At 52.1% G+C, this 24,163-nt stretch overlaps 2 protein-coding genes across 6 annotated transcripts in view; one reads left to right on the top strand and one right to left on the bottom strand.

The window, feature by feature from the left end:
- SNX19 (sorting nexin 19) overlaps positions 1-12,919 on the bottom strand; it is a 98,376-nt gene extending 85,457 nt beyond the window's left edge. For all 5 annotated transcript variants that reach the window (XR_002432594.1, XR_002432593.1, XR_002432591.1 and 2 more), the window contains exons 1-8: positions 10,638-12,919; positions 10,353-10,491; positions 9,755-9,855; positions 9,353-9,472; positions 8,909-9,039; positions 8,040-8,136; positions 7,609-7,795; positions 5,394-5,523 (exon numbers count right to left, since the gene is read on the bottom strand). Coding sequence is in view for 1 of the 5 variants with exons in the window: in XM_021375746.1 (XP_021231421.1) it covers positions 5,394-5,523; positions 7,609-7,795; positions 8,040-8,136; positions 8,909-9,039; positions 9,353-9,472; positions 9,755-9,855; positions 10,353-10,491; positions 10,638-12,095 (2,363 nt within the window). In the remaining 4 variants the exon portion in view is untranslated. The remainder of the gene's footprint in view (positions 1-5,393; positions 5,524-7,608; positions 7,796-8,039; positions 8,137-8,908; positions 9,040-9,352; positions 9,473-9,754; positions 9,856-10,352; positions 10,492-10,637) is intronic.
- The window catches only part of LOC110387644 (protein CEPU-1), a 320,486-nt gene continuing 309,655 nt past the window's right edge, over positions 13,333-24,163 (top strand). The window contains exon 1 of the mRNA XM_021375988.1: positions 13,333-13,558. The gene's annotated coding sequence lies outside the window, so the exon portion shown is untranslated. The remainder of the gene's footprint in view (positions 13,559-24,163) is intronic.

Consider the following 24,163-nt stretch of genomic DNA (forward strand, 5'->3'; position numbering starts at 1 on the left):
GGGAAAGCTTCTCCTTGTCTGCTTTAGAGCTCTGTAAATACACATGATCCGTGCAGAACAGTAGCAAGCACAGCTCAGGATCTACTAGCTCTCACCCCTGCACAAAGCCTCCGTTTCCCTGAGGTCACTTAACACAGCACAGCTAACCAGAAGCTCAAACAGGGCCTGGGAGACCCAGGTAGGGAAAAGGATTTAAGGAAAAGGCAACATCTGGAAATGCACAAGGCAGTCAAGCACCTGACTCCTATGAAATCAGATAAGGCTGGTACTTCAGTCACCAGACCATCCCTCCTTCCCAGTCCTTGTCCCCCAAACTCTTCCCCAAATTGTGCCTGAAACCACAAGAACATCCTTGAGGGTTCAGAAAGAGCGACACTTGAATGCTTTGGCTACAAACTATTTCTGAGCAGAGTTTACAAAACCAAAAGAAACAGCTGCAGCGGGCACTGCGAGGATGGAAAAGCACACAGGAGAGCCATGGCCCCCAGGCTCAGCATTCAGCACCTGCTGCTGGAGCCCACGCTCACCTCCCAGGGCCGCGTGCCAGAAGGAGCACGTGCAGCTGAGAGCTGGCACGCTTGGCCCCACTGCCTTCAGAGCAAACCCACACTCGTCCAGGCCACGGGTCAGCTCTTAGCAGAGGAAGGAAACGGGAAAGAAAAACAAAAAGAAAGCCCTCCATAAATCAAAGAATACGAAGCATCCTGAGTCCTTTTAAACTTCTGGCCAAAGGCACGCATGCAAAAAGTAAACTATCCTTCTCACCTTACTGGAAATGTTCCTCTCCCGCTGCCCTATAAAAAGTTTACAATTGTATATGCTGTGAACAATGCGTTCTGTACCCCTGCCCGAGCACACATGATGAAGTGTTTGACCAGCGAGGCAGCAGCCCCATGGCCAAGTGCCTTCCCCTTGAACAGAGTGTCTTGCCAGCCTCCCAAACACAGCTCTCCAAGGGCAGCTGCTCCGAGGGAAGGAAGGAATACACGAAGCTGCAGGGAGCTGACAGGGGTAGCATCTGCAGCACGCCTGGTAGCCTGGACTGCACCAGGGCTTTGCCAGAGCAGGGCAGTGGGGCTGATGGGATGCACTGAGATTGGAGCTGAAAAAGCACTGGGAGAGGAAGGGCATGCACAGCATTCCCCTAGGGGCAGAACACATCACCCCTGCTGCTGGGGGGCATGGAGCCGTAGCTGGGTGATCAGATTTGCCACTGCAACATTTCAGGCTGCTCTCTCCAACACACCTGCTGCAAAAAAGAAAGCTCAGGAACACAAGGCTCCAGCTCAAACATCTTCCTGCAGTGAACTAACCAAGCTACTCTGCTAGGTTCTTCCTTTTCTCAGCTTAGATCTCCCTGCAACACTGTGGGGCTCGGGAAAGGGGGAGAAAGCTCCACGATGGAAAAATCATCCCCAAAAGCCCTTGATTTTGAACAAAGCATCCCAGCTTTTGATAACATCTTCATCAAGTATTTATTGAGCCAATTAAGCTCTCAGCAGTGCCCCAGGGAGAGGCCAGGCTGTCCCAGCCAGGTCCTGCTCAGAGCAGATTGCTTCATTAGCCCACTTCAGAAAAAAATACATAAAAACGCCATTAACCCTTCACGAGCTGGGCAAAACTACAGTCCACAAGGAGAAGCTATTTTCCCTCAATCTTCTCCTTCTCCATCTCCTCTGTTCGAAATAGGAAGTTTCTCTTTCTTCTTAATTTGGAAAAAAAAAAGTTGGCACATCTCTAATTGCTGAAACAGAGTCAAAAGAAAACGAGATGCAGTTAAAATAATGTTGCAATTGTTATCAAAGTAGAGAGCACTTGCCTCATTCTAGCGGCTGTTTTTGGAAGAACGCTGCCTCTAAATGAGGGGAAAAGAATTGTTTGGGACAGAGATTCAAAGCTGGATCCAAAATTTCCAGGTGCTTGGAGACAACTGAATCAGGGCTCATTTCCAAGCAGATTTTTATTTACTTTACACACACACGAGGACACACGCAGCCCTGAAGATTGCTTTTGCTGACATACCCCAGGCTTGCAAGTCCTGTTGCTGCTTGCAGCTACAACAGCCAAAGCCAGAGGTGAGGAGGAGGATGCCATAAGTCTGCTTCCCCTTCATCCAAACTATTACTGCCATGCAGGCAGGGGCATGGGCTTGCAGCAAAAGAGCAATGAGGCCCCTGCAGCCCTCACTGCAGAGCTGAAGAGATGCTGGCTAACCGTGCCCACAGCAGGGAACAAGGCAGAGGAACAAATGGACTGAGTTACTCCACCTGCAGCAAAACATGGGAGGTGTTGCCCAAGTTTGGAGTGGAAAGCTACCTGCCAGCCACAGAGCCAAAGGCAATTGAGGGCTGGGAACAGCTTTAGTACCAGCCTTCCTGGCTTCTCCTGCCCCCACAAAGCACAGGCTGGCTCTCCTTCGTAATGGCTTTTTCAGAGATAATGCAGGGAGAGAACAGACCCTTGCAGCAAACATCTGCCCAAGCACAACCACATCCTGTTCTGGGTGCAGAGTGGCTTTGCACCATGCTTGGTGGCAGGTCTTCCTGCTGCTTTGGATGCAGACACTGCTCTCCTGCAGACCTGCATGGCTCTGGGCAGCCAGGACAAGGTGCCGGGTGTGGGCAGCACATCCCCAGCACACCCAGGCTGCAGGTGCAGGCAGGCTGACTCATGGGCATTGAAGAGGATGGGGCAACACTACATGCCTGTGACACTTAAAGTCAAGAGGATCAAGGGGCCTGCCAAGGGGCTTTGTTTTTGCCAGTTCTGTTGGCACAGAGATCAAGGAAGAGAAAGCAGAAAAAAAACAGCAAGAAACACAGTGGAGCTATGAGCTCTTTGATTCACACCACAAGTGCCCCAACACCTGGCCTCACACCAGCAGGCTCCAACACAGAGCCCTGAAGCCAAGAGGATGGCAAAAAAGGCAGCCCAGGGCAGCAGAGCCCAGCCAAACCCATCCTGCATGATGGCCACAGCACTGTGCCACATTCCTGCAGGAAGGACAAGGGGCAGACATCTCTACAAGAGGAAGCTGCTGCAGCATCCTTTGGACCTGTTCTGCCATCTGGATTGCTGCAGGGACCCCCAGCTTGGCGGCAAGGACTGCTTGCTGCCCCACCAACAGCTCGTCAATCCCAGGATGCTGATCTGAGGCATTCACCTGGTGGGGCTGTAGATCCCACCCCTGGTGTCTTGCCTTCAGAAGGTGATATGGCCCTGGGAGAACCTCAGCAGAAGCCAAAGGGCAAAAGGAACTGGCACCTGGCTCCTGGCAGACCCCGACCCAGTGACCAGTGTGCCACTGAGGACAGACTGAGGGCAGGGCACAGGGTCACAGCACAGCGTGCTTTGCATGCTCGCCATTTATTTTTAATGCTGCTTTGACTCACAGGCTCCAAAAAGGACACGGATTCTCCAAATGCTTTTTAGCTCTTTCCCTGAAGAGCCCAGAATAGCCCTATCTACTCCTCTCAGCAAACAGGTTCCTGGTGAGAGTTATTCATTCCCAGCCCACAGGACGGGGGGCAGACAGATGGGCAGGGAGCAGGGCTTGGTTACAGGGGCCTGGAGCACACAGCGGCTGCTGGAAGCTCCCCTCCACCCGCCTCTCCTTTCAGCTCCAAAAAAGGATCACTCCCTGTTACATAATGGGATGAGCACTGCTCAGATGCAGGCTTGCATACACAGCTCCTTTTTACTTAACAATACCTTTTTCGGTCATACTCTGTACCGCCATCGAGCTGACAGCTAGCAGAGACAAATGGTGCCTGGCTCCAGCAACTGCAGCTACAGAGGAGGGGGAAAGAGGAGCAGAGAGGGATGCTCCCTGCAAAGGAGCAGAGTAGGCAGGTAACACTGGTGCTCCACAGCACCACAGCGATGCTGAGGGCACCAAAGCTTTTTGGGTAAAAGTTCCCAAAGGAGAAGAGATAGGCTCCCTGGAGAAGTCTGACTTCTTCACTGGTGGTGCTGCTTTGATTTTTCTGCTCTCACATGGGGCACATGCAGCACACAGCAAAGGCAGCGCCCATAGAGGTGCAAGAAGGCTGCAGGAGCAGCATGTTTCTCATTGAGCCCAAGATGAGAGAAAAGCCAGCAGCAGCAAGCCCCTTCTTAACACCCTAAATGCTCCTAGGCACAGACACATCCAATCCCAGGGACGCATGGTATTTGCACTCTGTAAGAGGCGCTGACTATGGCACCAAGAAGTCACAGGACCTCACAGCATCCCTTCCAGCCCAAGGTTTGCATGCAGCACATTCAGGTTCACCCAGACCCATTGAAGCTGAGCTGCTACAACCACATCCATCCTCATGCTGCTCTGCTAGCACAACAGACAGAGTTCCTCCAGCTTCCAGAGCCAGGCATGTGTGCTTTGAGTATGACAGCTTCTCTAGTGGAAAATACCAATGCCACGTGTCAGTGCTGCAGGCTCCCTGGGTGACTGGGACACAGCTTATTAGGAGGTTATGACGTGCATGCTCAAGCCCTCATAACTCCGTGCTTACACGCAAGGATTGGGTTCCAACTCATTCCCCAAGACACCAGAACCCATTTTGGAGAAACAGGAGTAACACCCACCTCCTCCCACCCGAGGAAACCAACTCAGGAGTGACAGCCAGCAGCCACTGACCTCAAAGTGCTTCAGCAACCTCTGCCAAGGGCAGCTCAAGTTACCACCCAGCTTACAATGTGCTGTGCTGCACATTCTGGCACTGACTTTGAATGCCTGCTACAGAAGAGAGGGTGCAGGAGTGGGAGAAGCACTGTTCTGAGGCTGCCCCTAGCCCAAGTCCTTCCGGGAAGGTTTATCTTTTACACTATGGACCACGTCCTCAGCTGGTGATAGTCACTGACCTACACAAGAAAACAGAAATGCTCTGTTTGTGTGTCTTGGCCTGGTGCCTTACCACACAGAGACACTGGCCTCAGGAAGGCTTGGCAAGCACATACCAGCTGGAAAGGAAGTCTTTCCCTAATACATCTGGGGGTTAGTGCCCAAGGCACAGGCACTACTGGCCCACCACAGATTGGAAAGGGATGCATCAGTGAGAGCAAAAGCCCTGGGAGCTGTTACTTGACAAGTTCTGTTCCCCAGGCCTGTTTACTCTCCTTCTGTGAGAGCACAAGTTGAGGCCCTGGGCAGCAGGAGCACAGCAGAACACAGTCTCTCCCTGGAGAGCTGAGTTGGGCATATTTACTCCTTCCCTGAGGAGCAAATTCACATGGCTTTCCACTGTACCAAAAGCCAGAAGGTTGTCTCCTGGCATTACATTGCTGCTCACAGGGAAAGCAAACCTCCAAGATATTTACTTCACAGAGCTCCATTTTAGAGCAACTCCCAAGGCAGTGCCACCACGGAGCTAGGAGGTTGGTCACTGAGGCCTTACCTTTGAATGAGGGTCCCAAAGAGCAGGTGGAAGACCTTCTGGATGTTCTCCATGCCCAGCCAGCTCCAGTGATCCATCAGCAGCAAACGCAACAAGTCCAGGGCCAGGTCAGCCAAAGCAGTCTCAGAGTCTGCCAGGAGGAAGAGGAGGAACAGATAAGTCAGCTCAGAGCCTAAGCAAACAACGACCTACAAAATGCACTCTTTTCCCCAGTAGTCTGAGCAATGCTTTGCTCCTCAGTTTAACACCTTGTGCCATGTGCAGGCAGTCAGCCAGGGGATCCTGCCCTCATCATCCTCATTTCCACTTCCACTCCAACAGCACCACCCTGCAGCCACCAGAACGTGGCAAGGGCAGTATTGCTCAGCTCCTGCTCAGTTATCAACCCCTAGACTATGCATGAAGATGGCAGCACACCCAAAACAAGTGAGAAGGAAGACTGTGATTGTAGCCAGGAACAAGGAACAATGCTGAGGACCATCTTCCCCAGTTTTCCTGAACCCTTCCCCTTCCTAACACACACGGTTTTCCAGGCACAGAGCTCTGGTTGGTGTCTGTGGGCTGCCACCGTGTGGCAGGTCCCAGTCTCAGCAGGACGATGGATGGAGCATCTGGTTTATCCAGATGCATCAGTTCTGACAGTAACACCCATGCATGCAGACATACACACCTGGTGGCACAGATCTGGTACAGCAAAACCTCTCTCATCCTCAGATGGATGAGAAAGCCTACAGTATAAACACACTCAGCTTGCTAGAGAATCAACTTTACACCTCTTGGATGCAAAGCATCATAGAGATACACAGAACAAAGCTGTCAACGTACCACAAACCGGCCTGAGATAACCACTCCCAGGCCAGCACCCCAACCTGAGGCCACTGCACCTGCAGAAGTACTATGCCATTCCCCAATACCTCATCTTTCAACCACTCTCCCTATAGACAGCTGATGGAGATAAAGGGGAGAGAGTTCCTGAACCCCATCATGCTTTCTTCCCTCTCTGCTACTCATGAACTGAACTAACTTCAGGCCATTCATTTGGAGGAGCCCAGGCATTTGAGTGCACTCAGCCTCTTGCTCTGGGCCACGCACAAGTTAGTCCCCTAGCTGTGCCCTTTGAGAGTTGACTTCCCTGGGCAAAACTGGAGCAGGCTACTTAGCTTCACTACAACTCCATAGGACAAAACAAAAAAAGGGCTGCCAGCAAGCTCTGTTTGTTCCTGTTTGCATCCAAGCCTCCTTCCTTGCAGAGCTGCTGGCCACTCTCCTCCACCCAGTGAGCAGATAGGGATGCAGCTTGCCTTTAGCCCCAGACATACATTCCTCTTGTCCAGCCAGACCAGTCTGCCCTGTCTCAGCCTGCAGGCATTTGACATCATTTACGTACAGACTTCCTCAGGGGTGCAGCTAACTTGGCCTATCTCTATCTCCTGTCCTCTGTACAGTGCTGACTTCTCATTCCAGTCCTGCTCCACAGCAGCTCCAAAACAACTGCAGGCATGTGTTCAAAGCTTATAGGCAGAGCTGGTAGCACAGGCTGTTTCAGAACCCCAGACCCATCCTGTCACAAGCATGCGCTTTCAGTCAGATCTTGCCAAACTTTCAAACCACTGGAATGAAATTTTTGGAAAGTTCCAGCTGACACAGTTTAGATATTCCAAGAACAAGACTAGAGAACATATTTTTGCTCACACTCAGGGTAATCTTGTAGTTGCTTTGAGAGGACATATGACCTCCGTGCTTCAGAGGAGGGATCTATAACCAGAAATGGAACATTGTTCCTTGAACTGAGGATATGCATTTGCTATTTGCAATGAATTCATCCCAACTTAACAGAATCTCAAATGTCCTTTTACAGTGCATGGACATACCAAGGCTAACTTGAAACTATCAAGAAACTGTAATCTGGCAGTTTATCAGTGTAAAAGAGTTTGATTTTACAACATTAGCAGCTTAGGTAGCATGTCCTAAAGAAACACATTTCTGCAGTAACTGTAGTGAGCATGCTAACATGAAGATCTACAGCGACACAAATGAGCCAAGAGCCAAGCTGCCTCCAACAGCAATAAAGAGGAGAGCAGTCTCCCAGCAGCACCACAAAGGACTCAGCTTGCTGTCTCATCAATCAAGGAGCAACAGGCAGGGGACCAGATGCTCAGCAGGCGGCTGGTGCAGGACCCGTGCAGACAGGCTGGAGCAATGGGGCTGAGCTCACCTGTGTCCATGTCCAGATGCGCTCCCTGCTCTGATGTGCTCAGCCCATCTGCATCCTCCTGCACAGATCTTTCCTTGGCTTCTCTGCTCCCCTCGCCCTCAGGAGCTTTGCTGGGGACTGCCTCCAGCAGCTTCTCCTGCTTCTGGATGAAGGACTCCATAGCAGCCAGTGACAGGGTGCCGGAGACCTACAAAAGCACAGGAGGATTAGTGCCAGTCTGTACTGCTCAGACAGCCCCCACCACCCGGTCTGCAACTCGCTCTATCCAACAGAGCAACTAGGGCTGCTCACTGCCTCCCTGCCAAGCACTGCCATGCAGGCACAAGGCTGCAGCAGCCACAACCTTTGTGCACGTGGACAATTCCAAGCCAGCACCCCAACAGGGCAGTGATTAGGATCATGAAAGCATCCTAAGAGGGATCTGAACTTACAGCGCTGCCCTCCCTCACAGAGTACACAATCCTGTCGTGTGCTTCGCTCACACTCAGCACTGGTGTGATTTTGCTGGATGGGAACCTCAGCCTGGACCTGGAGAGGGACACAGGGCACAGTCAGGATTTTCCCCACAAGCTGCAAGCAATGTGTTTCCCAGTCTCACCCAAGAACCTGTACCAGCTGTTTGTCCGAGCTAAGAAGTCTGATTAGAGCTAAAGTGATTCCAAACAGCACCTGCCCCACCAAGGATAACAAAAGCTATCTTATCTCTAGAACCACACAATGAAAGCTTTAGATTACTCGTCTTCAACAGCAACATTCTTAAATAGTGGCACAGCCACAGCTTTCCAATATCCGTCACAACACCTTCCTTGACAGGTGCTCTAGATACAAGTCTGCACGCAGACACAGGCATTTCTGCTCAGCAAGGTGTGAGCACATCAGCACACCCAGGAAAGTGCTCAGACAAAATCTCCGAGTTGAGACATACTCAGCAGGATTGTGAAATTATAAACACATATACCAAAAGGAGGATATGAAAGGGCATTTCAGACTTGGGACACGTTGTAAAGTAGTCTGTTTATCACGAAGGAATGTTCTTTTTAGCCAAAATGCTTTAGAATTTGAACTTTTTTCCTTCTTTTTGTTCTCATACGCTTTTTTTTTTAATTTTTATCCAATGCTTTTCCCAGCAAAACATCTTTTTTTTCCTGGAACAACAACAATAAAAGACAGTTATATTCACGCTGTGGAAGGCTGACCATTCCTGGAAAATCTTTAATCCAAACAAGGGCTCCAATGCCCTTCTCAGTATAGAAAAGAAAAAGAAACTCAATTGAAGCAGGACAGCTGAAGGAGCCCTTACTTGTTTGCCTTCTTCCCATCTGGCTGACATTTCCCATCCACTTCGGACTCGCTAAGATCCTCTGTGGGGCTCTGGGGCTCCGACCTGGGGAACGCTGTCTTCAAGGTGTCCACAATGGCATTGACAACAATCTGCAGCAAGAGCCAGGAACACCATCAACCACTGGCAGAATTTTCTTGAGTAAGAATCAAAGAGTTTTAAGACTTGCAGCATCCCTGTTTTCCATGGGGAAAAAAGGACCCACGAAGGAGGCTCTGTGAGAGGAGCTCTGACCCTTCCTGCCTTTATGGCTTTCTGGGCAAGCTCAGTGCACCTACACAGAGTTTGAGTTTTTTGGCTGCTGCTACAGCATCAATGCAGACAGACAATGAAGGCCAAGAGGCACGTCACATGCAAAGGGAAGTGCACTCAGAAGTTCACACTCCCCGTTTCCCACCGGCCTACCTTGTCTATCCTGGAGACAACGAAGGGCTTCTTGACAAATGCAATCCTGGCATCAGTGTTCAGAGCGAGGAACTCCTGCACCTCCTCACTGTTTGCAATCTCAGGGACTGCACACAATTGCTGCAAGGGAAGAGAGCGTTAGGTCTTCTTAGAGTGAGCTTCTGAGCTTTCTCATGTAAAGTGCAAGCAGAAAACGCCTCATGTGCTCCACTGTGTCAGTACACAACTGTCCTGAGCCACTGCTTTATGCCAATAAAATAAAACACTTAAGAGCCAGCACAAGAGCCCAGCTCTCAGGTAACACATCAGCAGCAATCTGATCACTGCACCAAAGGGAGGGGAATGGTGAAAATCATCTCAGCAGCCACAGGAAGCAGTGGGTACAGGCAGCAAGCATCTCACCTTCAAGAAAGATTCCAGCAGGCTTTTTCTGGCTTCCACTTTATCGCTGTCCATATTTCCAAATGGGAGATCAGGGAACAGTTTCTTTGGTCCTTTGATATCTGGAAATAAAACGCACATTTGTAAGCTCCAGAGAACTGTAAGAGCTGTATTAAAATCTTAACGCTCTCCCACTTAAGACTACCACTACTGTGCCTCAGATAATACACTGCCCAGACCAGGCTGACCGAGTCAGACCTTAAATCCATCTGTGTGGAAATAAGGTAATTTTTTTTTTTTTTTTAAATAATACAGGTTACATACAACACTTCTCATGCATAAGCAAGATGCTTGCAGGTTACTAACATTTTGGTGTTACTGTTCACTGCCAAGGTGCAAAACCACAAAAAACTGTTGGGGAACAAGGATGCTTTTTGCAACACTGGAATTTGCCAGCTAAAGAAATTCTGCTTCCCATCAGCTCTGCACAGAGGACACGAGCACCTCGAACAGCCCAGAACCCAGACTAGTTCAGACAGGGCTGCATATGCACAGAGCAGAGAAGGGCACAGACTGTGATCACAGAGGGGTGTTCACAGGGAGCTGGTGCAGCACTGACTTTTCAGGAACTTGCGAAGCTCAGGTTTCTCCTCCAGCCTGGTCTGCAGGTTGAGGAACTCCCGGTAGCGGCGGTTCACAGTGTGGTAGGCCATCTGCTGAAGGGTGCCTGCACCCTCACCCTCCAGGGCTGTCTCATACTGAGGAGGAAAACAATGCTCATTAATCCTTACAGACCCTGAAACAATACTGCGTTGCACAGACATCCCACCTAACAACTCCTGGGGTCTCTGCCTGCACAGCCCTCACGATGAAGGGATGGGTGACATCAGGCTACAAGACTCACCTTGACAGTGTACAAGGTGTAGGGGTGGAAGCCGGTCCCACTGTGCTCACGGGCAGTGATGGTGCCAGTTATACGCAGGTTCTGGATGACCACGGGCCCGTCAGGGCTGCTGAGGGGCTCAAAGCTGAAGGTGCTGATGGGAGCGGTTGGCGAAGATGAGAGCAGGGGAATGGGCTGCCCAGGGTCTGAGGGGCTTTGTAGTGGAGCCTCTGCTGCCCCCAGTTCCTTCCCCAAGCTGCAGGGTCGCTGCACGGAGGGCTTCTGGGGGCTCTCCTCCTCCGTCTCCACGGCTGGATCGATCTGGATATCAGGGCAGGAACCCAGAGCAAAAGCAGTGGGGAGAAGCAGACCAGCATCACTGCTGGTGGTATGGCCATCCTCCAGGTCCCCCATCCCATCCTCTGAAGTGTCTGCTCCCTCCAGCACAGTGGGAACATCGAGCATAGGCTCATCGAGAAACTCCCCGGCAGGTGATGGTGCCAGCAGCTCCATGTCCTGGCCTGGAGAGTCCAGCTCCAAACCCTCATAGGGGAACAGCGAGCCCAGGCCTCGTGGCCGCAGGACAGGCCCCTCACTGTGGCGTGGTTCACTTGCCACATCCACGCCGTCCTCACCACCAGCCCCTGCCTCTCGCCCGGGCGATGGGGATGGGAGCAGCACTGCTGGGGCAACATTCGGCTGCACTGTGAGGGGTAGAGAGTTTGGCACTGGAGCTGCAGGGCTGGGCTCCTCACCCTGGGGCTTCCTGGGGAAAGCCCCGACCAGCAGCAGGTTGATCCAGTCAGGGTCAGCCATCTTCCTAACGGCAGGCAGCAGCACATTGCAGGCCACCAGCTCCACCACCACGAAGTGACCCGTCCGTGTCTCCAGGTGGGGCTGAGGCACCAGCGCCCGCAGCAGCAGCTCCACAGAGGCACGGGCGTAGCTCACCTCAGCTGCCGGGCTGCAGAGGGCCGGGTGCAGGCCTGCGATCTGGCGGTACTCCTGCCACAGAGGCCCGTGACGCCGCACGGCCTGCAGGTAGCTCTGCAGGTGGTGGCCGCACAGCAGGAGCAGGCGGCGGGCCAGGGCCTGGCGATCCACCCGCGCCATCCGCCGCCTCAGCTCGGCCGCCAGCCCCGCCATGGCCTTCTCCACCTCGGCCTCGAAGGCACGCTCGCTGCTGACGGTGCAGTACCAGGAGGAGACGAAGTCCCGCACCACTTTCCTGATGGTGCTGCTGATCTCCCGCTCCAGCTGCTCCTCCGCCTCAGGGCTGGATGGTGCTGGCCGCAGGGATCCAGCGAAGCGCTCCAGCCGCAGCCGCCGGCCCGGCCTGCCCAGAGCTCGCGGGCCCAACCAGCCGCCCAGCACCGCCGCGGTCCCGCATAGCAGTGCCAGCACCCGCAGGTCCAGCAGCAGCACCAGCAGCCAGCCCAGCACAGCTGCCAGCGCCAGCATCTCTCGGCGGCACGGCATGGCACAGCGGGCACTGGGGCTTAACAAGCAGGCTCTGCGATGGGATCTGGACCGGGTACTGGGGCTGCAGCCACCAGGCCTCAGCCAACCTGCTGCTCACCCAGCACCTGGGCTGCAGCCAGCAGGCTGCTTGCTGGGCAGCAGGGCTAGTACTGGTGGGCACTAAGGCTCAACCAAGCAGACTCCCAACCAAGCACCGGGGCCACAAGCAGCACCCAGCAGCGTTCTACAGACAGACCCCCTACTGGGCACTGGGGCTCAAGCAAACCTGCCCCTTGCCCAGCACTTGAGCTCCAGCTACCAAGCACTGAGGCTGCAACCAGCAGTCTGCTTACTTGCACTAGAACTGGGAGTCACGGGGGCTCAACCATCCGGCCTCCTCCCTGCTCAGGGCTCCTAACCATGCACTAGGGCTACAAGAAGCAAGTGCCTAACTGAGCATTAGGGCTGGCACTGGGGCTCAGTTGACTGAGCTCCCGTCTGTTGGGCTCCCAACCAGGCAGCAGGGCTGCAGCCAGCAGCCTCCTCACAGGGCACTGCTCAACCTACGAGGCTCCGGGTACCGGGGCTGCCCCAGCAGGGCTCTACCGACCGACCCCACACCTCCCCCGGCCGGGCTCCCTACCTGACCCCTCACCGAGCACCAGGACCGCACCCAGCAGACACCAGAGCACAGACACAGCTGCTCCTCACGACCCACACCACAGCTCCAATCGCAGCGCTCAGCCGCCAACGTCTCCCAAGGCCCCGGGACCGCGCTCCCACCAGCACCCGACAACGGAACCACCCCAGCAGGATCCGGGCAGCGCGGGACCCGCCTCTTTTCCCGCCTTTTCCGGCCCCGCCCCCGGCGGCTTCGCGCGCACAGCAGCGCCCTCTGGCGGCGCCCGCGCGGCGCTGCAGCCGTTGGGCGCGCGCTGGAGAGCCCCGCGCGGGCGTTGTTTGCAGCGCACGTGCGCTGGGTTTCTTTTGCACGCGCTGCCGAAACTCAAGCGCTCGCCCTCACGATTCCCGTTGTGCGTGAAGTTACTTAAAAATAAAATAAAAATAATAATAAAAAAAAAAAATAAAAAAAAATTTGCACTCTGCCGTGGGCGTTTTTGCATGCGCTTTTTAAAAGCAAAGTTTTGCATTACAACTTTGTTTTTAAAGCAGCCCGGTGCTGGCGCGAGCGGCTGCTTGCTGCTCGTCCGCCTCAGCTGCGCGCACCTGGAGCTCGTGAAAGCGCTGCGAGAACAGAGGGGCGGGGTTCGCCAAAGGGTGCGGCCCAGCCGGCACCGTTATCGGCACAGGTGCTGGGGAGGGGTTAATTAGTGCTAATTAGCACGCGGCCTGGCCGTTGTGCCCCAGATGCGGCCATATAAGGGCTGTGAGCAGCAGCCTGTTTGTTTCTCTGTGCGGTGCTGGGCTTTTTCTGGAGGCGTTCAGTGCATGTGAAGATTCTGCTTTTGGTCTGGATAAAGGTAAGGGCGGTTCGTGAAGCGCTTTGGAGTTAAGGAGGGAGGGGGAGGCTCTGGATGTTCCTGGCGCAGTTGCTGGGCTGTGCTTCAGGATGGTTCCGTCGCTGTTTTGTGTGCTTACAAAGTTTTGTAGGTGTATCAAAATGCCCAAGAAGCGTTGGGTCGAAGTAATTGAAGTTTGGGGACGAAGTGGTGGGGGGGGAAAGCAGCAGAAGAGATAATGTAAGAGGTGCAAGAAGTGCTGGGCTGAGCTCAGCCCTATCTCGCATGAGCTCTTCTCGCCAAACCTTGTGCCGGGTTCTGCAGTTTTTGCAGCCCTTGCGTGGGGCTGTTGCAGTGGGGGGGGGCCTGAAGCTGTGTTAACACAAGCCCCCAGCAGTGAGCAGCAGCCCCGTCCCCGCTCTGAGCCGCGTGGTGCTGGGGGGAGCCGCTGCCGTTCCGTGGTGCGAGCACAGCCCGTGGAAAGTGATGAACTATATAACGGCTAAGAGCGAGGAACCTGCTAGCTTCTTGTTAACGGGTAAATGCAGAGCAGAGTGAGAGCCCGGTGCTGTCGGGTGGGAGCTCCCAGCGCCCATACCGGGGGTGAGAGCCCCCCCCGCTCCCGAGCCAAGGCCGGGGCTGCTGCCTCCCTTAGTGCTCGGCACGGCGAGCTGCTCCGCGGGGCGCTGTGCGGAACTTGGAGCTGCCGGGCAGGTCTCACGGCAGCGCGTGCAAATGTTGCAGCAAAACGCACGGGCTCGGGGCTGCGGGCTCCTGGGGGCCGTGAAGCAGCCGTGCTGCTGGGGGGGGAGGGGCTGCACGGCCCTGCTGCTGCTGGGGTAAGGAATGATGGCTGCAGCTCCCGGCGCTGACAGAGGGCTCCGTGTGGGACACGGCTCACGGTGCGGGTTCTTCGTGCGAGTCTGAAGCCGTGGTGCGGTGCAGCTGCCTTCGCCTCGGGGCTCGTTTCCTTCCCCCTCCCCAAAATAGCGGTATGCTCTGCTTGTTTGGATGCATAGATGGAGAAGGCAGCTCCCATCAATCCCGTCCTCAATCATTCCTTATCGTGAAACTGAGGGCTTCGTGGCGGTGCTTTTTTGGAGGATGAGCGCCTTCAGAGCGTGGGCTGGCAGAGGGCAGCGTGAGGCTGCTGCAGTGATTTGGGTCTGACTGTGTTGTGACCCTGGTTGTCGTAGGGTGGTGGCATTTGGATGCCCCACTCAAACATGGGTAATGCATGTGCTCCTGGCACATCCCTCTGAGCAGGGTGCTGGGGGAGCACTCCCTGCCCCCCCCCCCCAAAGCCTCTTCTTTAAATTATTTAATAAGCTGCTTAAGCACCTTGGCCATTTTGCATGGAATTTGTCAAGGCTCCATCAGCCATCTACAGCGCAATGTGACAGCCAAACTTCTATTGCAAGCAGCGTATTAATCTTGGAATAGTGCTATTTGTTTTCCTCCTTTGCTTTTATGGTGCTTAAAAGCATGTATCTTCTCCTGAAAATCAATAACTAAAGCTATGAATAATAAAAAACACTGTGGTGAATGGCTCGTGGAGGTCCTATGGCTGCAAGTTGCAGTGGTAATGACTCTGTTTGCTATCCGTTAAGTATGTGAACTCAGAAGAATTATGCAGATTATAATAGCTGTATCAACATAAGTATGTTTTGCTGATAGACTTTCCTGATTGGATCCGCGGGATGTAAGCCTGCTAATCCCCTGCATAGAGGACCTGATTATATGAGAGTGCTCTGCGGATCTGCAGATAGAAAGTTAAGAAACAATTAAAAAAAAAAAAAGCAAAACTGTTGGCCGGTGTGTGGCATTTCTCCAGAGTGCTCTGGGTTGCTGCTGTGTTCATGTTTCTCTTCAAGATTTTTTTCTTTCTCCCTGTGGCTTGGCTGGAAGCCAGCAGGCCCAACTCCAAGCCCTGCTGCAAATGCATGCTTTTTTGCTTTGCTTGTTGATGTGCAAGCTGTGCAAAGTAGCCCATTGGACCTGGGTGCTTGCATGCCGTGGCCCTTCCATTCCCCCCTCCTCAGCCTTGCTGCGATCTGTTGGTTGGAGCTCATAACAGTGCTGCGATGAAAAGACCCCCTGTAATTAAAAAATGTGCTCGCTGTGCACTTGACAGTCTTCAAAGTCGTACAGTTTTGCATGTAGGAATTTGCATGTAAGATCTGCTTATTAACATCACCTTGCTAATATTGTCTGTCACTGCTGGAGGTTACAGTCAGCTCTACAACCTCTGCTCTTGCTTAACGGTGCTTCAGATGTCTTGTAGTTGGATCTGGTGTTGCTCTGTGCCTCAGTTTCCCCCTTGTTGTTCATCCTCCTAAGCTGTGCCACTTCCCTGATGCTGCGTGACTTCGAGTGGCTGGAAAATGTCTGCGGGAGGCACAGGAAAGCTGGTGCATCCCAATTCCCCATTCTCCTCAGTTGTGTCTTTCCATGTGCTGCTGTGAGCTCGTGGTGCCTGACGGACACCTTGGCTCCCCTCTGCCTCTTGCATTGATGCTTGGAGAGGTTCTGGCAGCTGTTGAAAGGAGTGGAAAGGAGGTCGCTGAGCATCAGGGCTCGTCAGAAAAAGATTCCCCAGTCAGCAGTGATGCACACAGAATTCTGAAATGTGCTTTCTATTTATTTGTAGTTTAATTTTGAGGAAGAGATGAAAGCACCTTTCCACCAGGATATCTTCCAGCAGCTCTGCTCTGTGCTGAGTGGGGCAGCGGGGAGTGGCTGGTATCTTGGTGCCCATCTCAGCTCTCTCTTTTTTGCTATAGATTTGCAGCCAAGCTTCTCTGACCTGTGGGGGGAACGTGGGGCCTGTGAGTAGCTGGACTCTGACTTTAGACCTGTGCTCCAAGCCAGCACCGAAAAAAGCAACCCAAAAAGTAATTCAGGCTGCCACAGGAAACATAGAATGAGCAGGTCTTAATTGTGGCTTGAATCCCAATTGGGGATGTGCATATACTCTGAATGATGGTTTCCAGGCTGCTGGGGGAACTACTTTAGAAGAGCAGTGCTGCACTGGCACGGCTGCCCAGGGAGTGGGGGGGTCACCATCCCTGGGGGAGTTCCAGAGCTGTGGGAATGTGGCACTGAGGAATGTGGGCAGTGGGCACAATGGGGTGAGGTGGGGTTGGGGATCTGAGAGGTCTTTCCCAACCTGAATGATGCTATTCTGTGAGGGGTGCTGCATCTAACTCCATTATAGCATCAGCTGTAGGGTTGGCTTCCACTTCCCCATATGGGTAAGGGAAGGATATGGCTTGGGTTAGTGGGAAGGAGACGGGCAGGATGGCATCTCCCACCCGGTGCTGTCCAGACCAGGAAGCCGTGGCTGCTGCAGCTCACCCTGTGCTGTCTGGCATCCCATTAGCAAATAAATTTGTTATTTTCAGGACAACACAGTGAGTTAATGTGATGTGCGCATCGCCAAACCCCAAACGTGCTGCATGAGGAATCGGGCGAGTTGCAGTGATGAATGTCATGCAAAACTCCAAGGCACTAATTGAAGGTGGTTTCAACAGAATATTCAATTAATGCTCTCTGCGTCGCAGACAGTCTGGAAAAGGCGCTGTTTTCTCCCGAGGATCTGTGTTACTGTGCAACAAACAGATGAAAATGAACCGTTTTACGGCCTTCTAATTGAAAGTCGATGCACCAGTTTTATTAAAATTTTCATGGTGGGGGGATCTGGATGCCTCAGGGGTTTGGTAATGGGATGAGCGAGCTGCCTCGCATCCAGCCGCAGGCAGCAGCAGCTGGGAGCAAAGGGCTGAGCCATCCCTGGTGGCATGTGCTGTGGTAGCAGGTGGCCCCAAAGCACTGGGAAGCCTGCATGGAGCAAAGCGGGGGTCTGCTCCGCTGTCTCACCAATGAGCACCTCCTCCCTGCCTGCCCCCTCTCGGGATGTGCTGCCCTTACAGATGGGAGCCAGAAAAAATCAACTGCGACTTCACAAAAATCAGCATGTTTGCTGTCTGATGGATTGGAGCTGTTAGCCGGGGCTTTCCATTGCATTGCGTATGAGTCCTAATTTATGCTCTTGCATCCGATGATGATTTAGCTGTTTTAAAGTGTTATTTACGATGAGCTCCTATACCCGTTTTACCACGATGATAGTGTTGTGATAATGGGAATTTACAGTCCTCTCTGACAAGGGGCTGTAAACCAACCGGCTGGATATGTTTTTGTATTCCTACAGGCCTAATTTGTAACATAAAGCACTTAATAATTGTTATTAATGAACCTGCTGTGGTCAGTCCATGGACCCAGCTGGAAATAACATCTGCTGTTGGATTTGCAGCAAAATCCTGCAAGTGGAGGGAGCTCTGCTCGAGCAGGACAGGTTGGGAGCACTGTGGCCAATGTAGGGTTCTGCCTCCCCACGCTGTTATGGGTGCAACAGTATGGAGAGGTCAGATCTGCCCAGCCAGTGATAAAATGTGTGATTTGTCCATTGGGTTGGCTTTAATTGTTGTCAGTGGGCTTCGAGGGGGAGAGGAGTGTTTTAATGCAAATGTAGGAAAGAAACATATGGTTTCCTAGGGACAGCAGGGGTTTGGAGGCAGTGAAAATGCATGGTGCTGAGCAATTGTCAGGATAACATCTCTGGGGACATCTGTGCTGTCCCCCACTTGAACTGGGACAGCTGAGGCTTTCACAGCCTCCCAGGTATTTCTGATTGGTTCCAGTTTGGAGAGCCAGCCTGGGACAGAGGGATGAAGGATGCTTCTGATTTCCTCTAGTGGGTTGTGTGCGACCTTGAGGAAGACATTTATTCCCTTCCTGGTTGAAATAGGGCAGTGCTGGAGTCCTCTGGGTCGCAGCTGATGTGGTGCTGAGGTGGCAATGTCTTTTATCCAGCCTCGCTGACCTCCCAATAGACCCCTGTTCATTTTGGTTTCGGTGCATTCACCAGCTTGAGATAATAAGGTCTGATGCGAGTGGAAGCCTCTTCATTCGTGAAGCAGAAATGACAAATTAGAATACTTCTTTGTAAGGCGTACCCATGCTTTCAAGCACTGATGTCACTAATTAAATGGCTTTGGAGGGTTTCAGTTGATGCTTTGAGCATCCCTTGGCAAAGCCCTTGCCCCTCGGTTCACAGCCCCGCACGTTGTCTGCAGTTGTTGAAATGAGGTAACGCTTTGAAGTATCACCAGATCTTTGCAAGAGGAATATTTTGCATAATTGGTTTCTGACAAGGCCTAAAATACTATTTAGAGTCGCATGGCTGAGTGTTAATTTATGCCTGTACTCCTAAGCGTAACTTTGTTATATGGCAGCGTTATTTACGGCGCAAGCTCAGATCTATTGTGTGTTGGTGATAATGGAGATATATAGCTGGTTGTGGCAAGAAGCTATAAAAGAAATGGGGAGATGTTTCTCTGCGGTTATGGACTTAATTTTTTAATGTGAGATATGGTAGCGACTGCGAGTGATGTGATCTGATAGTCAATGGGAAGCGGGGTGGCGGAGGGGTGGGGATGTCTTGGAGGGATAAGTGACTTTTGGAGGATGCTTTTCAGCTCCTGCTGGGTCTGATCGCTCCTTGCAGCGTTTGTAGTGACTTGAAATCAAAATCGCGGGCGTTTGACTTGTCGCTTCTTTTGTTTCGATTAAATATCATTCTCACATTTAATTAAAACTTAAATCATATAAAAGTTTAATCCGGTATATTTAAGATGATAAATCTTAGCCTAGCAGGGATGAGGGGGGGGGAAAAAAAAACCCTGCATTTTGCTGTAGCAGTTTGGACACCCTTGACTGTTTGGGGCAATTTTGCTTTGTGTGAAGGGTGATTGTTCTGTCCTCACCCTGGGCACCCATGGGTTCTGAAGTGCTTGGGCTGTTCCTTGCCCCTCCACCAGAGATCTGTCTTCAGCTGCAGGTTTTGGTGATCGTGGCTTTGTTCTGAATGGGGTTGGAATACTGTTCTGCAGCTCCGTCAGACATTACAGGCAGGAACATGTCTTGTTTTTGCATTAGCTTATTTATGTCGTACTTGACAAAGCACAACAGGAAATAATTGGGGAAAGCAAGTCTGAGGTTCAAGTTGTTTCAAAACAAGGAATGCAAATGCGAGATTTCGAGAAGTATCAAAGCAGGATGATTCAAAGTTGTCGGATGTTATTTTTTCCCCTCTTCCGTGAAATGAAATTTCTGCGGGGAAAAGACCTGACTCCGCAGAGTGCTTCACTCCCAACAAATCTCATTTTGTTCTGACGGAAAACCGTTCCACCCGAGCTTTTTCCGGCCAGATCTGCAGCTTACCCTTTCTGGGCCAGATTTATTCCTTCCCTCAATGTGTTTCCTTGTCATCGAGACTGCCCCGAAGCTCTGGGAAAGGAATCAAAACAGCAGCGGGTACTTCAAAGCGTGGCAGTTGCGTTAGATGTCCTGCGGCCACCGATCCAGCGTGGGACCTGACCCCTTCCCAGGTGTCCCCCTCTTCCAAAGACCTTGAAAAGAGCCCTGATAGACTGAACTCCACTGCTGCCTGCCTGCCAGACGTTCCCTGTGAAAATGCAGGGGACGGGGGAATCTGAAAGAAGTACGAGCGAGATGAAATGAGAAGCGAGGGGGAAGCTGACGAGCGGGCAAGGTGTTAGCAAGATGGAAAGAGGCAAGGCTTTACTGCAAGCTGTAAAAGCCAAGATGGAGCTATCACGTTGAGCATAAAGCTAACAGTTTGCCAATGGCTCAGATGCCGCAAATCCCTGCGGAGCGAGGAGGAAGGGGGGGGTGCCAAGCGGTGGTTTTGCATGTGCGAGGTCCGTGGGCACTTAGCAGCGGGCACGCAGCACAAGTGTGAGCAAACCTGAGGCTGGTCCCTGTGGGTTCTGCAGGAGGCAGAGCGGTGTTTCATAGGGAACACAAGGAAATGGTCATTTTAGGCTTCCCTGTGGGCTTTCCTGCGTATTCATCGTTTTCTGGGAGCTCCTCCTGGGAGTAAAGCAATGTCTGTGTTGTAACATTCTGAGGGTTAAGGCGATGCCCGTAAGGAATGGAAGAATCTATTGTTTAGTCTTGAAAGCTCCTTGCTAAGTGGTGCAGAGGGTGCTTGCTTGTTCATGCTCTCTCTGAAGGCTGCACGGGCTGATTCTTTGCTTTTTACATCACATTTAAAAATTTTCTTTTAAACTTTTATCGCTTAAAAATCTCCTTAGCAATTACGGTGGTTTAGGAAAAAAAGTTCAAGAAAATCCCCAAGGTCAAAGCAGTCTCATCTTTATATGGATTGCAATAAATTACTTCCAGCCTATTCATAGGATAGGGAAGACCTTTTTATGTAGAAAGGATCATTATAGAGTTGCCAGGTCGTTAATTACATTGGGTTCTTCTACTTGCGGTGCGAGTCATTTCCATGAAGCAGCTAAGATCGTGGCGAGAGATAATGCAGTAAAAAGTGCATTAAAATGCTTCAAATGTCCTTTGCTCCTATCTGTACATCAGTCAGAACTACAGCTGATTCCGAAAGGGCGCTGCCAATTGAAATCAATAAATTTTTACTGGTTCGGCTGTGGCCTGTATGGATACTTGGAGTCAAGGCAGGGGGCTGGTAGTGCGTTCTGTGTTGATGCTCAGAAGTATTTAAGTTTAATAGACTCCCCAGTCCTGTTCTGGCTGGCTGTCACCTTGGTGCAAATCCAGAGCTGCTCCCTTGCAGCCGATGGAGGGATGCAGGTGCATGAGCAGAATCCGGCCCTGGGTGCCTTATTTACTGCTCAAACCACCTGCTTCAGGAGATAAAGCAGCTGCTATCTCTCTAGCTTTAAATGTGACATTCAGGCAGTGATGTGCCTGGTCCCCTCATTGCTTTAGATGCTTGTTGATTTTCCTTAAATGTCAGAAGAGTTTTTAAACTTGATTTGGATGCGGCAGCGCGGCTCTCCTGTGGGGTCGGTCTGTCTGTCCTGTGCAGGGGCTGTCTGGTGGACGTGTGCTGGGGTCATCAGCCCTCCCCTTTATTAATGAGGGGGGATTTTTGGCCTGCTCCTTTATTAATCAGACTTTTGCTGTGGTTTTGCTCCCTTTAAGAATGCTGTCCCTTTCTGTAGGCATCACTCTGTGCCTGGGGATGGGCTGTGTTTGCCCTGTTTTCCTCCCATATCTTGGTGGAGCTGAGGGAGCCTGATAGTGAGGTGCAGTTTGGCTCTTCCAAAGGTGCTTGTTCTTAAAATAGTTGTCAAAACGCATCTCAGCGCCATGGCTTGCCCTTGGGGAGAGGCAGTGCATGCTCTAGCCCCAGTTCTGTGGCACTGTGTCAGAGCGGTCCCATCCATCTCCCTTTCAGCCCTGGGAGGCTCCAAAATGAGGCAGAACTCAGCAGAGTAAAATGTATTTCCTGCTTTCTTGCTGTTTTCCTTGTCTTGTGGGAGCTGGATGCTGGCCCAGCCACAAACCCAAGCTCATTGCTTGAGCAGGCTGCGTGCCACCAGTGCAGCGTCCAGCGGTGCCTTTGGGCACGATGTGATGGCTGCTGTTTGGAAAGCACTGCCATGCTCGGTGTCATTGCTGCGTCAGCACTGTGGGCAGTGGTGGGGCTCATCTACAGGAAGATGCTTTTCAAGGTCTCCTTGGTGGTTGCTCATAGACAACAGGGGCCTGTGGAGGGGGTCAGGCGCAGCTCCCATCCCAGTGTCTCCCATTCCTTGCTGCTGGCTCAGCCACTGCTCTGAAGGTGAAGCTGGGAGGAGCTTTGTGGATGCCAAGGAGAAGGGTGCAGTATCCAGGCGCTGCTCTTCCCCAGGTCGAGTGATGTTTGCAGCACTGAAGTGCGTAACCAGAGCTCCGTGCTCCGGAGTGGGGCAGGGTGGCCGTGGGGCAGGCACAAATGCGCCGTGTCTAATCGTGAGCTCAAAGCCTTCACTATCAAACCTTCAGCTCTTCACAGCCTAATTACAACTTGCCTGGTGCATTGGTTACGATGAGCAATGAAGATATAATCACTGCTGTTATTTGTCCTTCCCGGCTCCAGCTGTTAAAACAATTCCTCCTTCATAGCCCAGCCAATTTCATGGCTCTGATGTGTCCCTGCTGCTGCCAGCCTGCTCCTGCATCCCGTGCGCTGGGCACGATGCTCCACAATCTCCATGAAAGCAGCCTATTTCCTGCATGAAGCCCGTGAAATTGGGAAGATAATATTTTCAGAGCTGCTGGTACCCTGATTGCATGTTTGTTTGAAATGACAGTTTATGTTGTCTCTCTCTTTCATTAGGGAGGTTCAGCGATCGCGATGTTATTAACTAACAACAGCACTCACTGCATATAAACATGATTCCGCAGAGACACTCCAAGGAGCACTTGAAGGCAGAGGGGAGGGAGATTGAGAAGGGAGAGAGATGCTCTGTTTCTTGCCTTTTTTCCCCTCTCTCCTTCCAGTGCAGGGGGGAGAATTTGAGCTAGGTTAGAAGCTCAGAAGAGTTCTGTTTGTACCGCAATCCCCTGAAGGTGGAGGGATGAGGATCTTCCTATTCCCTTTCTGACCAAAGCCGTCCTGCAGAGGGATGCGCTGTGCCTTGCCCCAGTATCTGCAGCATCTCCCAAAGCTGTCCTGCCTCCTCCCAGTGCCCCTGGCAGTTCTGCCTCTGCTCCAGGCAAATGCTGTCATTAAATTAACGCGGTGTGACTGCATCCTGGGCAGGGATGGGCTGCAGATTGAGTGTCAGCCCTGAGAAATCCCTTTGCTTAGTGCCTGGGAGAGGCTGTGGCTATGGGCTTGTCTTGTCTTAATGCGGTTTGGTGTTGGGGATTGGCATGGGCAAACAAAACTACTGCTTGGAAGAGAGATGTGGGAAGGAGCATGGATTTTTTCAGATTCTATAAGTTAAGGATGTGCTTGCACGCTGAGGTTTCTGGAGTTGTCATTGATGTAGGCTGCTGGCCTTAAAGCATTGCTGAAAGCACAAGCTGTAGCCATCAGGGTGCATCAGTGTGTTGCTGTGAGCTGGGCTGCTGGAGCAGCGTTGTCCCTGGGCAGCTGGGAAGTGATTGATGCTGAGTGCACGGTGTGGATTTGGCTTGAGAACTTCATCATGGCAGTAGGGCAGACAAATCCTTGTACGAAACAACCCGGAGGAATTCTTGGTGCTAGACCCTCTGCCTACAAAACAGAGGAGATGCTGGCATTGTCAGGGCTGGGGCTGTTTTGCCCTTCTCTCTCCTGTCTGTGTGTTGGAAGAACAAGAGGAATGGTTTTGGTGTGAGCGTCAGCGCCTGCCCTGCATGGTGGCTGTGCTGCTGATTTCCCATGCTGCTGGTGCTGCCTCTTATTAAATGTAAATGGCTGTGAAATGGGCTGCGGGGGAGTTCTCGGTCCCGAGATGCAGAGCTTGTTTTAAACGGAGCCAGCAAAGTTGCTTGTAGCCATGGCTGCCCATTAGAAGATCCTGTTTCCAGTGAGTTAACTCTCTGCCAGGCAATAATTGTTCAGGCTAAAAATTTCCATGCTGTAAGTCTGCCTTGGGCTATTGGAAACTGGGGAAAGGGAGTCTTTTTTTCTTAATCTACTTAAGAAAAAATAAAGTGAGGTGGCAGCGGAGCTGAAGAGATCGTGTCTCTCCATGAGATGGAGGCAGAGACTTGGAGTTGGGCAGGGGGATGCGGGTGCTGCAC

Source organism: Numida meleagris, chromosome 23 (genome assembly GCF_002078875.1).
Source record: "Numida meleagris isolate 19003 breed g44 Domestic line chromosome 23, NumMel1.0, whole genome shotgun sequence".
NCBI classification, from domain to species: Eukaryota; Metazoa; Chordata; class Aves; order Galliformes; family Numididae; genus Numida; species Numida meleagris.